The sequence below is a fragment of the Benincasa hispida genome, chromosome 9 (genome assembly GCF_009727055.1).
Source record: "Benincasa hispida cultivar B227 chromosome 9, ASM972705v1, whole genome shotgun sequence".
Taxonomy (NCBI): domain Eukaryota; kingdom Viridiplantae; phylum Streptophyta; class Magnoliopsida; order Cucurbitales; family Cucurbitaceae; genus Benincasa; species Benincasa hispida.
In genome coordinates, this window is record NC_052357.1 from 10,855,408 (window position 1) to 10,871,652 (window position 16,245).

The 16,245-nt window shown below is 32.1% G+C and overlaps 2 protein-coding genes across 4 annotated transcripts; both read left to right on the forward strand.

The window, feature by feature from the left end:
- The first annotated feature begins 1,030 nt into the window (after positions 1-1,030).
- Positions 1,031-4,887, forward strand: LOC120084450. 2 transcript variants are annotated; one of them, XM_039040231.1, is made up of 5 exons: positions 1,034-1,490; positions 2,778-2,831; positions 3,066-3,128; positions 3,228-3,296; positions 4,167-4,887. In XM_039040231.1, exons 1-5 carry the CDS (start codon positions 1,050-1,052, stop codon positions 4,461-4,463), a joined length of 924 nt encoding a protein of 307 aa, XP_038896159.1. In that variant the 5' UTR covers positions 1,034-1,049; the 3' UTR covers positions 4,464-4,887. The 2 variants fall into 2 exon arrangements, with proteins under 2 accessions (XP_038896160.1, XP_038896159.1); XM_039040232.1 differs by lacking the exon at positions 2,778-2,831 and having other exon boundaries at positions 1,031-1,490.
- Positions 4,888-12,255: 7,368 nt separating this feature from the next.
- On the forward strand, positions 12,256-15,501 carry LOC120085274 (probable receptor-like protein kinase At1g80640). Of its 2 annotated transcripts, XR_005483858.1 has the most exons (11): positions 12,256-12,592; positions 13,066-13,236; positions 13,343-13,593; positions 13,683-13,815; positions 13,934-13,997; positions 14,089-14,185; positions 14,279-14,378; positions 14,495-14,613; positions 14,703-14,792; positions 14,872-15,099; positions 15,248-15,501. XR_005483858.1 is itself a non-coding variant. In XM_039041184.1 (10 exons), the coding sequence occupies exons 1-10, from the start codon at positions 12,394-12,396 to the stop codon at positions 15,031-15,033; spliced, it is 1,386 nt and encodes a 461-aa protein (XP_038897112.1). In that variant the 5' UTR covers positions 12,256-12,393; the 3' UTR covers positions 15,034-15,202. The 2 variants fall into 2 exon arrangements, 1 of the variants encoding a protein (XP_038897112.1); XM_039041184.1 differs by lacking the exon at positions 15,248-15,501 and having other exon boundaries at positions 14,872-15,202.
- The last annotated feature ends 744 nt before the right edge of the window (positions 15,502-16,245 follow it).

The window sequence follows — 16,245 nt, forward strand, 5'->3', positions numbered from 1 at the left end:
TTTCAAATTACTTTGTTGTCTTTATCATTGCATTCTCAACTTTTTGGTCAATTCAATCTTTTATAATTTAAAAATTTTTAGTTTTAGTGCATATAATTTTAAGAATTAATCATTTGATTCTTTCGTTCTTCTAAATGGTGTATAGTTTCATATTCAAAGATTTTTATATGGAGAGTATTAATTATAATATTCTTTTTTCTTAAATTCGTTTCATAATTTTATCGATAGAAATCAAATGATTAATTTTTAAATATACAAATACCAAAGTCAGCTTAAAAGTAAAAGTAATTTAAAGATATTTTGAAAATATGGAAATCAAAACAAAGCAAAGTAAAAATGTATATAAAATGTTTATCTTCTTTATTTAATGTCCAATTTTTTGAGATGAACTAGCTATGTTCTTGGCTCTTGAATTCGAGTTGCTTTGTCATTTTCAAAACACAAAAGCTAAAATAGATTCTAAACATTAGTTAAAATGTAGTCTAACATATATTTGTTCTTTTTGAGTAATATAGAATGAAAAACATAAAAAACATAGTTAAAATGTAGTTAACAGATATTTTTAATTTCTTAGAAAATGTAGAATAAAAAAAATCCTATAGTTAAATCATAGTTCACAACAATATCGATCAATGAGGAGTGACAAGCTATGAGTAGCAAAATTACAAAAAAACTCAAATTCAATGAAAGCTGGTTCAAACTTAATTGAAATAGATATTATGGATATGCTTTTAACCCAAAAAGGGTAAATAGCTGTTTACTCACCTACAAAAAATCGTCTGGGAGAGTAACAATTTTGACAATTTTAACAAAAATGACAACTTTTCGACCCTTTTAGTTTATGATGGGTGAGTTAGTGATTTAGAATTTTGAGTTTTACCCGAGAATATAATATCTTAACCAATTAAGTAAAATAAGGTTAAAAGTAAAAAAAAAAAAATGAAATAATAATAAAAGAGCAAAGATATTAGGAGAGAAGATGGAGTAATTGCCACGTTTGGGAAGGGGAAAGGAAAGGAAAGAGAAAAGAAATGTAGAGAGAGAAAGTAATGGAATTTGAGAGAGTAGATGAGGAAGTAATGAACGTGACCATCCACTTCCAAACCCATGGCCCCATCTATATAAACCTCCTTCTTTCCTCATTCCCCATTTTTTTCCTTCCGCCACCAAACCCATTTCTCTCTCTATTCTCTCTCTCTCTCTCTCTCATCGCCACCGATTCCACCATGTCCGACGAGGAATGGGTCGACGTTGCCCTCTCCGATGACTCTCTCGTCGTCGACTTACTTCTTCGCCTCAACCGTCCTCCCTCTCCGCCGCTCCCTCTCGAATGGTCCGTTCGTCAGCCTCGCTCTAAGCCGATTCTTCCTCGCCACGCCTCCGATTCTGCACTCAAAAACTCCGATTCCGCCGCCAGAGCCAGTCCGACCACTCCACTCACTTGGAGCAGCGGCGGATTCGTCGACGCATCCGACGCCGCAAGATCTAAGGTTCCCCTTCGTTTCGGTTTCGGTTTCTCTTTTTTCGGTTGTGTTTTCGTTTTGATGTTCTCAGTGAGTTCGTGCCAATAGACGAAAATACCCCTCCGTCGGCGACTTGTCAGAGTCTTTTCAAAATTACGAATCTACCCATCTTTTTTCCCCCCCAACGCCGGCGACTTTTCCGGCCATTTTTTTCATAAATACCGGAATACCCATTTCAGCCAATGATGAAATGAGACGACCCATTTTCCCATATTCTCCAAATGGGTGACCTCTGTTGGACGCAAATGGGTCAAAAAGAGTGGGTAGTAATGGGATTCTAAAAAGGGCATTTTGGTAATTAGAATACTACACAACAAAAGAAAGAAGCCACAAGCCAATGTAAAGAGTCAAACCCCATTCCTCTCTCCATTAGGCCCAATAAACTCCACCTGGAATATGGATATTATGGATATCCCCCAAAAGTAATAGTCAAACCCTAGACCTCTACTACCACTAGGGTCATTTTCGTCATTTCACCCCCCAAAAGCTTAAAGGGCCCTCTTTATCGGTGGCGTGTTTCCGTGGCAATGAAGTCTGTGTGTGCAAATGGTGTTGGTGGTTGTGCCCTTTTTATGTTGGTTTATCAAAATTATACCCTAAACTTCAAAATAATCCACTGTGGTCGTTTCTATCTCAACTTTGTAGTTTTGCTTCATCTCTACCCTTCACTTCCCTTTAATCTGACAAAAGTTTCTCTTTTTTTCTTTTTTAATGGTTTTGATATATAGATTCTTTGGTATGGTCAAAAGGTCTTCAGTGTTCTTTTTTTAAATGGGGGGGGGGGTTCAGTTGTGTTCTCTTCCATGACAGCCTGTGATCCTAAACTTTTCCCTCCTTTTTCTTATAAAACATAAATTTTTGTGTCTGGAAAATGGTACACCAATGTTTTTTTTGAACCCCATTTTGATAAACCAGAAACTAAACTTGATGGTTGATTTTGGCTGATACTTTTCTTTCCCCTTTAAACCTCATTAAAGTTACTTGGTCTAACAAACTTATAGCTTCTTCATTGTGTGTTTGGTGGGGGGAAAGGGCCCCAGTTGTGGAAAAAAATAAGATATAAAAATCCAACTTGTGAAATGGGGCATCTCTAATTCAATGCTTTTTCTTGATTGGTTGTATTGGTAGTGGTATTAGTGGATATGATTATTAGAAGTAGTTGTTTTGTTAGTAATTAGGATAAAATTGCTGGTTTCATGACTTTTAAGTTTTATAAGTTGACTAGGTGATGAGTTTTGAATGGTATGTTTGCAGATTGCTGGTAAGAGTGAAGTAGTTGCAACAGTGAAGAGGCCTAGAAAGAAAAAAGTATGGTTTTTTATCTATCAGCCAGGAAATTCCCAATTCCCCACTTTATTCTTTCTTTCTTTGTTTCTTCTTGCTTTTGTTTTTTCACCCTTATCTTTTCCCTCTTCCCTTTTTGGTTAGTGTGTTAGATTCTGAGTTTATTTCCTTTATGGTGTATCCATTAGCCATATACTCATATTAGCTTTAGTTTGTGTTCTGGATAATGCTGATTATTGTGTTCATGGTGGATGGCAGACACTAGGAGAACTTAAAGAGGAAGAAGTTTTGCTATTAAAGGAAAGGAGAAGCTTGAAAGATGTATGTTTACTTTCTTTCTGTAAAAATATGAGAATTGTCGTTAACTATTGCTGGTTTCGGTCGTCTTCTTGCTTAAGTTTTTTCCTTTTATAAGGGCAGGCCTTGGCTACCTTGAGGCTCTCTGTGGAAAAACAAAGAGCTATGAATGGAAGCTTGAAGAAAATGAAGGTGAATCTTATATTTTCATATTCTCCTTATATTTTTCTCTTTATTGGGGAAGTTGCATTTACTACTCATACCTACTAGAAATTATTATGACTGAAAAGCTTCTGCTTCTGCTTTCTTACTTTTGTTTGCCTTTGCCCCTTTTGCTATGTCCTTTTTGCTGATGTTTGCATCTGTATATTGAGATTTACGGTTCGTGGTAGAGCTCAAGTGGAGAATCAATCCAATAGCTTGTTTTCTAAGTGAGTGTTTAAGTGAGTTAAGTGAGTGTTTTCTCAACAGATTCTTTGTTTTCTAAATAGTTCTCAAGTAGTCTAGTTTTTTTGTTTTTTGTCTTCTTAAACTAAAAGTAAGTACTTTAATTGGGTAGTCTATGAGGAACAACTTTAGTTCTGGAAAAGATGCCATTCTTAGCAACAAAGCAAAAGAAAATGAGATTGATACAAACTGTTAACCAAACAACGATAGCTATTTTTGAAGGAGCAATACTTGGTGGCAGTCCTCAGCCACATCCATTTTCTGCAGCCCACTCCAACCACTGTAAAAAAAAGATTAAAAAAATATTTGAGAAAAAGAGAGAAAGAATAGTTTGCCATGTGGCAAACTATGGTTGGATAACTGGGTGGGCAGTAGAAGGTGGGTGCAACCTGAGAAGTACTTATTCTTTTTCTTTCTGAAAGCTTCTTCTAAACAGATACTTTGATGTTGCCACAACTAAAAGTCATGTCACATGTGAGGCAGGTGTCTTGAACACTTGGATATATTGATCTTAACAACTAGATTTTCATTTTTTAACTGATAAATGGAGAACATTGCAAAGAAGCCATCTTGATGTGTTACAGAAGCTAAATTGTTCTTTTCTAAATTCTACAGCTTGATCTCGAGTCACAGCAAGCGATCGAAACGATTGTAACATCTGCTGTTCTGGAGGAGGCAAATTCCGACCAACCTCAACTACAGATGCCACCAAGATCTATATGCAACACTACAGCCATCGGTGTCGCTGCTTTCGGTTGCAATGACGTCGATGCTTCTTACCAATTAACACTGCCAAATGTTTCTTGCAAACTACAGGAGATTGGAACTTTAGGGACCGTTCGTTTATTACCTGATCTCAATTTGCCTTTTCAGGAGGATTCTGGCACCGAGGCCCTATACCGAATGAGCTAGGCAGATTCAACGGTAACGAGCAAATATTAAGCTTCTTTAACCGAGGGACAAAGATCGATGACGACGACTACGACAACATTTGCTACTTAATAAGATGTTGTTCCTTAATCCTAACCCTGTCATAGGCTTGAGTTACTTGTAACTGTAATTACAAAAACCAATTTTCTCAGCTACATATTCATATAACTTCCTTTTTCTCCCTTTCCATAGTACCTGAAAAAATCGAGATCAGGACCATGTCGAGACCCTGAAAAAGCCTTTAGCTCTTTAGTTATATTATTCATTCACAGGTTTCTGCATCTGCTAATATTCTTTGGAGCCAACCCTCCCCCTCTCCTTCTCCCTCATCTCACACTCAAAAGAGATTGATTACAAACACTGTAATTATTATTGGATAAATGCAAACAAAATTCTATGTTCTCCACATCTAATTATTAATGATAGAATTGCTATGTCATTTCAAAAGAGTTCATTTCTTTTTCTCTTCATCAAATGTATGACCATAGAGCAATCCTTGCACAATTTACAGAGGCCTAATAAATCTTCAAATTTGAAAGATCCATAAGCACTAATGACCCACAAAAGTTTGAAGGTTCACTTACTTTTTTACATTTTCAAGTCCATGACAACGTGGAGATAATTGTATAGAAACCAAGGAAAAATATGGGTACGTATATTTTCAGACAAATAGAAACATGTATGGGTTTAGGGAAAGGATCCCCAAACCAAATAATGGGTAGCTGTTGTTAAATCAGGTAGAATACTTTATAAAATGAGTGGAGTAGCCGAAAATATAGTCAAAAAAGCTATTTCAATAGCGGCATCCAAAATGCCTATAAGAACTTGGGATAGAAATGTAGAATCAAAGGAAAGCGGTCTTTGTTTGAGATGGAAAAAAAAAAAAACAATTGCAGATTTCTTTTTTTTGGAAAAACTTTTTTTTTTTTTTTACTTCGCCATTTGCATTGAAAGAAAAGATTCCAAAATAATATGATTTAACTTCAAACCCTTTTGAATGTGGCAGATAATAGCGGAGCCCGAGAATTGATGTGTATTCGAATCATAGGGGCTAGTAATTGACGATATGCTCATATTGTAATCAAGAAAGCCATCTTAAATACACCTCTAGAAAGATCACAAGTGATCAGAGCTGTAATTGTACGTACTTGTAAAGATCACAAGTGATCAGAGTTGTAATTGTACGTACTTGTAAAGAGAAAGACAATCAAACAATTCCCAATTATGGTCCTTGTGGATTTGATCATCCATATAATATACAAAAAGAAACTCCGGATATTTGATATCTTTCTCTTTGAATGAGATCTCAATTTCAGCGATGGTTTCATTAGATATCTTACAATTGGAATCTTTTTTTTTCCCGATCCAGTTCTTCCACCACCGTAAACCCCAGTTAGATTGAGGCATGATACACTTTTTAATTATTGGGAGAATCCAAGTACTCTCTTTCGGATCCAGGAAAGAGCTTTCAGAGAATTTTTTTTCCTTTAAAAAGATACAAGAGCGAAACAATCAACCAAGATTTTTGCTCTTTTGGTTATGTTATCAACCGTTATAATTTGTTGGGTCATCTTCTTCTCGATTTTGTCTTACTCCACTATTTATTTATTTTATTTCAGTTGCAAGGGTTGTCCAGAACGTGGATTTTCATTGCAGAATTTTGATTTCATATAGTTATAATGAGGTATGGCAGACAAATGATAATCATATTTAATTAAGTTAATACTCATTACTAACAAGAGAAGTTCTTTTTTTCCCCAATTGGGTCTGGTAATTTTCAACAAATACCTCGTAGCTTGTACAAAAATAAACAAATAATGGAATATTAGATTTTTTGTTTCTTTTAAATTGGGTAAAAGAAAACATTGCCCTCATAGGCTTTTTATCTTCCATTTAACCTTTTGACTGAATTTGTAATGTTTTAACTAGTTGACCAAGTTCCCATAAGTCTCATTTATTTCATTCTTCCCTTTTAAGTTTAACAGGACAAGGGATGAGGATTTAAATCTTAAATATGCATTGATTAGTTACATTACAACAAATTGATTCCATGTCAAAACTATGAACATCGAACTCATAATCTAATTTAAAAAAGAAAAATTTGTAATAATTATACATCATCTTAACACCTCATCAAACATTCAAAATTTTCTTCTCTCTATGTCAAAGGAAAAAAATGAGAGTTTTGTATGGACGATTCAAATTCTCAGTCCAAAATGGTGTTTAAGGGTCTTAAAATTATATATCATGGAGCATGGAAATTCAAACAATTTACCACATCTAAATAACGACCGGTGACGATTCATTTTCCTATGACAAATTGATTTTGTTCTTAGAGAACCACCAATCCCTTCACTAGAAACGACTAATTATGCTATCCCATTCAAAGTAGCAATCATGAAGCTCGTCAAAATGGTGGGAGAAGCCTAGAAAAAGGACTATCCCATACTTGGCTATGCCCATTCTATTGAGGGTCGATGATCTTCGAATCAATTTTATTTTTTTTGGACCGTAGACAATAGTCAAACCATCAAAATAATTCTCATTCCCCGCCACAATCTCGACCAACTTGTTGAAGGAAATCTTCCTACCCAAATCTCGATTATGGAATTTGGATCCAACCCACAGGCTCATCTAAAGGCTAATTACAAGCACGCATGCCTAATTTTATTTCACTTGAGTGCTACTCAAGTTTGTGGGATGCTTGGGTTAGCTTTCAATTTATGAATTTAAGATATCAGATACTATAAGTTGATTTTTTTTTTTTATAAAATATATTTTAGACGTAAATCATGAAGATTATCTCTCACGAGCATGGAATGTTATTATCTCGAGAAAAGTTCATGTCAATTAGACCTACTTTTATTTTTGATATTATCTAAAAAAAAAGCTCATGTCAATTAGACCCACTTTTGCTTTTGATTTAACTAACTATATTTGTAGATAATTTAATGTAGTCACTCACCGTCTAGCTAAGGGGTCTCTAAGAAGGGGTGGGCTCAATTTGATGTCAATTATTGTACTTTATTTAGCTAGATTCCCTTTTACTTCAATTTAATATATTTTATTTTTCTTTATATATATTATATATTTATTTGAGTAAAAATGAACAAAACGTTACACTTAATTCCTAGTGTTACTTCATTTTACGGTAAGAATTCTACATCAATACTGATTTTTTAAAATTTGTAATTGATAGTTTATCTATTGAAATGTTCATATTGACTCAATATTGAGATTTGAATTAATACATAATGTTTGGGTCATTTTGTATCAAGGATATAATTTATATTTAGAAATGACAAGATCAAGGAAAAGTGTGATTCAGACCGAAGGTGGCAACTAAAAACCGAAATGAACCTAAGAAAAGACGTTGGTGCAAGTCTGCCTTGATCCTGCCATATGTCTAATGGGGTATGCTTTACACATGTCCCGATCCAAAGTAACATTTTAGATCCAAGATATGGCCTAAGGGTGATGCTTGGACCAACCTAATCGGGTACACCCCTTGTTCCGATAGGTTATCTACTTATCCTAAAGTGACTCAGAAATCTTAGAAAATATTATAAGTCAATTTTTTCTATAAATACATCATTATTATTTCACATGAGGTAGCTTGAGTTATACTCTCAATCTCTCTAGCTTCCACACTTTTTCAATGTATCGAGCATCGAAGTAGACGTGGCAAACACCACATCAGTGTGCAAGTTTTCTCTTTTACAGGCTGCATACTTTTTCTTTTCAAACAAATACACTATTGGTATCATGTGAAGGTTAAGTGTATTTTTTTCTATCCAAAATTTGACATCAATACAACATAATAATAATAATAATAATAATAATAATAATAATAATAATTATTATTATTATTATTATTATTATTATTATTATTGTTAATGGAGATTTAAAGGTCAAATCAATAAAAAGAAATTCTAAAAATGAGTTTATGTACATTTATTGCCATTCATTTCTCCTAGCCGTTTAATAATTACATGTATATCTTTTCAATTGAATTATGAATTTAATTATGACTCAACAAAAGATAAAGTTGGCCCATTCATTCATTCATCAAATATTCCTTTTTTTTTATAAGAAAATAAAAAAATCATTTGAAATGATTAATTTAATGATTAATCACTAATTCAAATCTATACCATTAAAATTATTTTCAAGTAGTATATTCTTAACCATTCTATTCAGCTGGTTGTACAAAAGAAAAAGTTGGAATATAAAAATTTATTCTGGTGTGGAATCAAATATTCATTATTAAATATATAAGATTATCACTTATTCATCGCTGAATTTATTTGGTTGAATTATTTTGTTATATTCTTACATGTTTATTCTCCTATTTCTTTCCAATCTTATGTTCGTGATAATGATCAAGTGATAGTACATATTGTTTCTAATCCTATATCCACCCACAAACAAATTAGGTCATGTTTTATTTAAAACATTTGTAACATTAATGTCTATCCTAGCAAAAACATCCTTAAACAAGGGTCCTAGACACAAGTAAACAGTGAAAAAATATTTTGTTTTTTTATTTTTTTATTTTTTAAGGTTAGAAATAATGTTTGTTGGTTTAGGCAAATATGGGTAAGGATGCAATTACTTTGGATTCCCACATTTATAAGCACATGGATGTTTTTCTTCCAATAATGGGTTTCCCTATTGAAGGATATTATAATATACATAAACACATTTTCTACTTTTTTTTTCCTTCTCTCTTTTATATCAGTTTAACTTGTGGACAAAATAAAGTGTCCTTTTTTTTTTTTTTTCTCCAAATTATTCAATTATTAAAAATTGAAAATTGAAAAAAAAAAAATATAAAGAATAAAAATAAAAATGAGAGAAGAAAGGTTGAGTGGGAGCAGGTAGCCCACTGCGTATCTGTCAGTGTAGGAAGTTTGGGATTCTTGTTGGGTTTATTATTACTATTATTATTTTCTTTTTAGCTTCTGATTATCAACGTAAAATGCACTCAACCAATTTATTTTTATTTTTTCATTTTCTTCCTCTTTTTTCATACCTACGAATAGGGGTGAGTATGATAGACCGAAAAAACAAGTCGACCAATTTTAGAGGTCGATAGATTTCGATTTTAAAACAATTAAAAAAAAATTAAAGAATAAAACGATCATCCCGACCGACTTTTACTCCTTGACGGTTTAGATCGATTTGAACATTTACTAAATTGACCATAATCGGTTCAGTGACAATTTGATTGGATACTCCGACCGATCAATACTACCTATAAGTTGATTAATTCAAAATTCAAATTTTTAAGAATTTAATATTTGTACTTGGATAAAGAAATAATGTGAAAATTACTTTTTTTTTTCTTTTAGTCTAGAGTTATTACAAATATGTGTATTTGATTTTGAGTTTTCAAAATGTTAATTTTTAGTTGTTTTTGAATTTTTAAGAATGGGTTAAAAAGTTGTAAAGTGATTATTTTATAATTTTATAATTATATGATATTGCAACTTAGAAAAATAATTTGGGATTAGATATATATTTTTTTTAAAAAATTAAAATGTCACATAATTATTTAAAATACTATGAAAACTTCTTCTGTGACTATTTAAACATATTCTAAAAGATTTGAGGACTAAAAAGTATCTTTTTTCTTGAAAAAAATAGTATATTTTAAAAATACTTGAACTAAATGCACATATTCTTCAAAATTTTGGGACTAAAAATGTAGGTCCCATTTAGTAACTATTTTGTTTTTCATTTTTATTTTTAAAAATTAAGCCTATGGATATTATTTTCACATCTAAATTTTGTCATCTTTTCATCAATATATATATATATTAAGTTTTTTTTGTTTTGAGAATTTGGCTAAGAATTCAACCAATTTACTTAAAAAGATACAAATAAGAAATATAGAAACGGGGTGTAGTTTTTTAAATAACAATAATACAATAGATTGAATGAGTGAAGGAAAATAGACAGCATTGTTTTAGATTTTATTTTCATATTTAAACTCTTCAAATTACTTATGTTAGTTCTCTAGTCATTTTAAAAAGAAATTATGTTAGTCTTAAACTTCCAAAATATCTAATTTAATATATGTTCTACTTAAATAATTTAATCATTACTATTATTTTATCACTTAATATTATCCACATAATATGATAATACTCAATATGCAGCTTTGTGTGGCTCAAGTATGTGCGATATCATGTTAATACATAATTAAAGTCATATTTTTCCTCTGTTAAACAATTACATAAAAAAAAAAAAGAGAGACTAAAATAATTACTTTTAAAAAAATTTAAAGTTAAAATATCAAAATGGAATTTTTATAGGAGTTACCAATGAAATTTCACTTTTTTCATAATGATTTGCAATGACTTCAAATATACTTTTGAAAAAAAATTAAAAAGGAGAAAGAAAAAGTAAATTTCTTTTTGAACCTAAAAAAATGGCTTTTTGAAGGTATTATTTTGGACCATGGATTGTGATTTTAATAGACAATGATCACATGAGAATTGTGAGATGTCACAAGTAAAAGCAACATATTATCTCATTTCTCATCAACAGACATTAATGCCATTGTAGGTTCCACTTAATTATTATTTGCCCCAAAAATAAAGCTATATTACTAATTATAATTTGATTTTAATTTCTCAAAAAAAAAAAAAAAAGGTAAAGTATTATTTATGTATCATTTTTCTTAATTTGTACCCATGATTAGCAAAATATTATGTATTTATTTATTTATAAAGTCCTATTTTTTAAAGGAAAAAAAGTAATGAACAAAGAGACATTGTTTTAATGAGAATTAGAGTATGTTTTTGTAATTATATTAAAACGATAGACAAATAGCATTTATTTACTATTTATTTTTTTGGAAATTTTCCAAAATAAAAAAATAAAAACAATTATTTACATAAAATAAAAAAATTTAATCATTTTAGATTTCTATTAGTTTCTATCATCGATAGACTTTTATCCACCTCTACTAGTGATAAACCTATATCAATTTCTATCATTGATAGATGCTGTTTTTTTACTATTTTTATAAATAATTTGATATTTTTTTTATCTGTGAGTTTTTTTTTAAAATTTCTTCGAAATCATTAATAATTAAAACAATTTAAAAATGTAATAAGATCATGAACAATAAAAGATCTTACGCATAAGAAATAATGATGATGTTGATTTAAAAATAAAGGTGTTAACTTTATCCATTTTCAAGGCAAAATTAAAAGGGCAAATAGGAATACTAAATTTGATTAATAACGAATTCGAACTTTCCATAAGGTATAAAAAGAAAGAAAGAAAGAAAGAACAAAGCAATTTAAACCATTTTATTGAAATTTTCAAAATCATGGGGTGGCCCAATGAGCAGTAAAAGCAAATTAACCAATCAAATCTAATATTTTTTAATGTTAAATTACAAAAATACCCCCGCTACATTTTTTTTTCTTCGAAAGTTAGCAATTTTATCACAAACGTATCAAAATTATCATTAAAGTAAAAAATATATTCGAAAATTGAAGAAAGGTTAAAACTTGAAATAGTATTATGATGACCCAAAACAAAAATTAAGATTTGAACACTGTCACATCGGTTCCAAATTACAATTTTCACCTAAAAATCTGATTAATATTTTGAAATGTGGATAAAGTATGTGTTTTTATTTTTCAATTTTGCTGGAAAAAAGGGGAAAAAAAAAAAACTTAGCCCTGTCAAGTTTTGTCCACTCTCCACAACCCCACATATTTAGCAAGGTCCCTTCCTCCATGTCCATTTCAAAATTTTTACCCTTTTTCCACAACTGCTTGAAAGTTTTGAAACCTAAAAATATAAAGAAAAAAAAGTGCTTTCTTGGTTTGGCTGAAGCAGTTCTTTGTCTGTTGTGTGGACAGAGTGAAGAAGGGAAGAGAGTGTTCAAATGGGAGAGAGATTAGGAGGTTTTGCTATGAATCTTCTTGGTATTTTACTTCCCATGTGGGTTTTCTATCCCTTCTTCCCAATAATTGATGCCAGACCACTCCTTGCTGGGTTTTCAATTTCTAGTTCTACCACTGTTTTTGCTTCTCACACACAACCCATCTCTCTCATTGTTGCCAAAATGGAAGCTCAATCCCCAGGTTTTTCTCCTCTCCTCTTCTCTTCTGTTCTTCCCTTTGTTTCTGTGCTGCATGTTTCTTTGATTTCATCAATTTCCTCAGCTGTGTTTTGAAGGGATTTGAGTTTTGCTTTGTGTTCTGTTTGAAATTTGAAATTTGAAATGCTACTAACTAGAATGTTTCTCTCTTTATGTGGGGAAGGGGGTGGGGGTGGGGGGTGAAAATTACTTGTGTTATTCATGGGGCATAAGGTGAAAGGTCTATGAGTTTTCAATTTCAAAATGGGAACAAGAAGAAAAGGTCAAAAAATTATAGGACAGTTTATGTATATGGACAATATAGTGAAGAGATTTTTAACACTTTTTGTTTATTGCTGGTCCCTAATGTCTTTAAAATACTGCATTTTAATGTCCAATTGTTTGCCCCGTTTTGGTGTGTTGTGTTCATTGTAGCTTTATATTTGTGTTGTTCAAGCTCATTTTGTTAACATACAGGAGTTGCAGAGGTTAAAGTAGTTCACCACCAAGATTTGAACAAGAGAATTCTTATAGCATTGATTATTTCTTCCACTCTTCTTGGAGTTATACTGCTGTTCCTTTTGTGTTTTTGGATATATCGTCGAAAAACGTCGAACATTGATGATGGAAAATGTCAAAAGAATTTGGGTACTTTCCTTTCCTATTAGTTTGATTGAACTCTTTTGTTGCTTTCTAATCAGTATGAATGTACACCAACTTATAATCTTGTTTTCTCTTTGTCGATGATTCAAAGAGGCTTCGAAAGGGACGGCGCTAAATCCCATCATATCGAGATTTAACTCTTTGAGGTTGGCTAACTTTAAAGGTTCGGTTTCCACCATCGATTATAAACTGTTGGAAGCAGCAACTGATAACTTTAGCAAAAGCAATATTTTGGGTGAAGGCGGTACGGGACATGTTTACAAAGCTTGCTTCAATGATAAATTGCTGGCAGCTGTGAAGAGAATAGAAAATGGAGGACCGGACGCTGAAAGAGAATTCGAGGTTAATCGATCAAATGTCTATTACTTCCTTGCTTTTTGTGTTCATGTTTGTGAATTTCTTCTTGAAGTGCTTTATTTATAATTTGGCAGAATGAGGTGAACTGGTTGTGTAAAATACGACATCAAAATGTAATCAAACTCTTGGGGCACTGCATTCATGGCGAGACACGGTTCCTCGTTTATGAGATGATGCAAAATGGATCTTTGGAGTCTCAATTGCACGGTATGATTCTCTTTTCTTTCATTCCTTTTCTGGTGTGAATGAAAATATGACGTGTCAAGGGCCGAGAATTTTGAACACAATCGACTTATCATTCCACACTTATTGTTTCATCTCTTAGGACCATCTCATGGATCGGCTTTAACTTGGCATATCCGGATGAAGATTGCTGTTGATGTTGCAAGGTAAATCCATCATTCACTTTAGATTGCTCTTGCTCTTCTTTTTCTGTATCAACATTCAATGTAGAAGAATCACCACTGCTTACATTATCAGAGGTTTGGAATATCTTCATGAGCATCGAAATCCTCCTGTTGTTCATCGGGATCTGAAATCGTCGAATATCCTTCTAGATTCAGACTTTAATGCCAAGGTATGATCTTCACACAACCAGTTGAATTTCCCAATTTAGTTCGTAGCTAAAACTTTGAGAAGGTTTCTCACTCAATCAGTTTCCTTGCTTCAGCTCTCTGACTTTGGCCTTACTGTAAACTTGGGATCTCAAAATAAAAACATAAAGCTCTCGGGAACTTTAGGTTATGTCGCCCCAGAATACCTTTTAGACGGTATGCAAATCCTCTGAAATTTTGATGTTGCCACCATAAGAACTTGAAAGTTTGTTATTCGTTTTGAGTATCAATTTTCTGACATGAAAACCATGTCCATGGCCACTATTTTCCAGGTAAACTAACAGATAAAAGCGACGTCTATGCGTTTGGAGTCGTTCTTTTAGAGCTTCTGACCGGGAAAAAGCCCGTCGAGAAGATGGGACCTACTCAATCCCAATCTCTAGTTTCATGGGTATGTTATATTTTTCTTTCCCAACCAGTTTTTTTCTCGTATATCAATTGTAATCAGCTTCTTGATGAATCTCATCCAACCAAATGTAGGCAATCCCACAGCTCAGTGACAGATCAAAGCTACCAAAAATTGTCGATCCTGTTATAAGGGACACGATGGATTTGAAGCACTTATACCAAGTTTGTTCATTTCTTTATTCTTGTTCAATCTGTTGATGCTTTTTTCAAGCCATGCTTAGCCGCTACTAAATTCAAACAGGTTGCTGCTGTAGCTGTTTTATGTGTACAATCAGAACCGAGTTATCGACCATTAGTTACCGATGTTTTGCATTCTCTCATCCCTCTTGTACCTGTAGAGCTTGGAGGATCTCTAAGAATTACAGAACCTCTGCATCCAAAAGTGCCTTCATCAACCCGCTGAATGATCGGAGTAAACTGAATTCATTGCTTAGTTCAGTCACATAATACACGGGTCGAAAGAAAAAAGGTTCCATTTCGTGTCATCGAGATGCAGATTTTGGTGTTACAAGACAGTTTACTTTTTTTTTTTTTTTTTTTTTTTCCCTTCTTCCCCCCCCCCCCCCCCCCCCCCCCCCTTTATTGCCATTTATGTAACTCTGTTTTATCTTGATCAGATGCTGTCTTTTGAAGATTTACAAATGAAAAATATGTTCTTGGGAGGCGGCAGCTACTCTTGCAATCTTTAGCAGCTGTAAGAAAAAAAAGGGGAAAAAAAAAGATTTTGTTTATGAGCTTCAACTTCAACTCCTCAAACTTGATAGACAAGCCTATATTTCACTACTTCATATGATATGAAGTTATTATTGTTCACCATTGCCAAGTAGAAAAGAAACAAAATAATAATGAAATTTCAATTTCAATTTCATGATCTATAGACTCAATGAATTTATGTGACAAATTTTAAATCAACATGTCTTCTAAATTTGTCAAATTGTTTCAATGTTTACTTTGAATTTTCAATTTTATCCAATTGTAACTTAGAAAAGTAATTACAATCTTAACCTCCAATTTGAAAGTGTTACCATTTTTATTCTCTAATGAGCTTTCATTTGAAGCTGGTTAAGAGTTTATTCAAGCATATAAAACATACATAGTTTATAAAATTGATAAACTTTTGTTAAATTCTCTCAAACTTGACAAAGTTCTTCGAGTGTTAATTTGTGTAAAACTTAATATTGTTGAAATTAGGTTGAATTTAATGAGTGAACAGGATAAATTAAATGGAAGATATAAATTAATACATTCAATTAAAACACCTTTTAAAAAAATTAAAAATTAGAAAAGAAGGTCCTATCAAGCGATGAACCTATGTCACTGCATTCAAAGTCTAGAGTGCTAAATACTAAACCATAGAATAAATTTGATTAAATTGAAAGTTTAAATGAAAATTAACGGAATATGACCAAGTCTAAAGGTATCTATTTATTTTTATTTTTTTGAGAAATTGAAAGTATGTACTTTTATGAAAGGGAAAAAGGGGAAAAATGATCGGCACTAAAAATGTTTTGGTGTCTTAGTATTCTTTCATTTTTACTGTGTCGTCTTTTCCTTTTACAGTGTCATCTTTTCAAATGGTACTTTATAGTAATTTCGCAATGATCGCAAAGCGAAC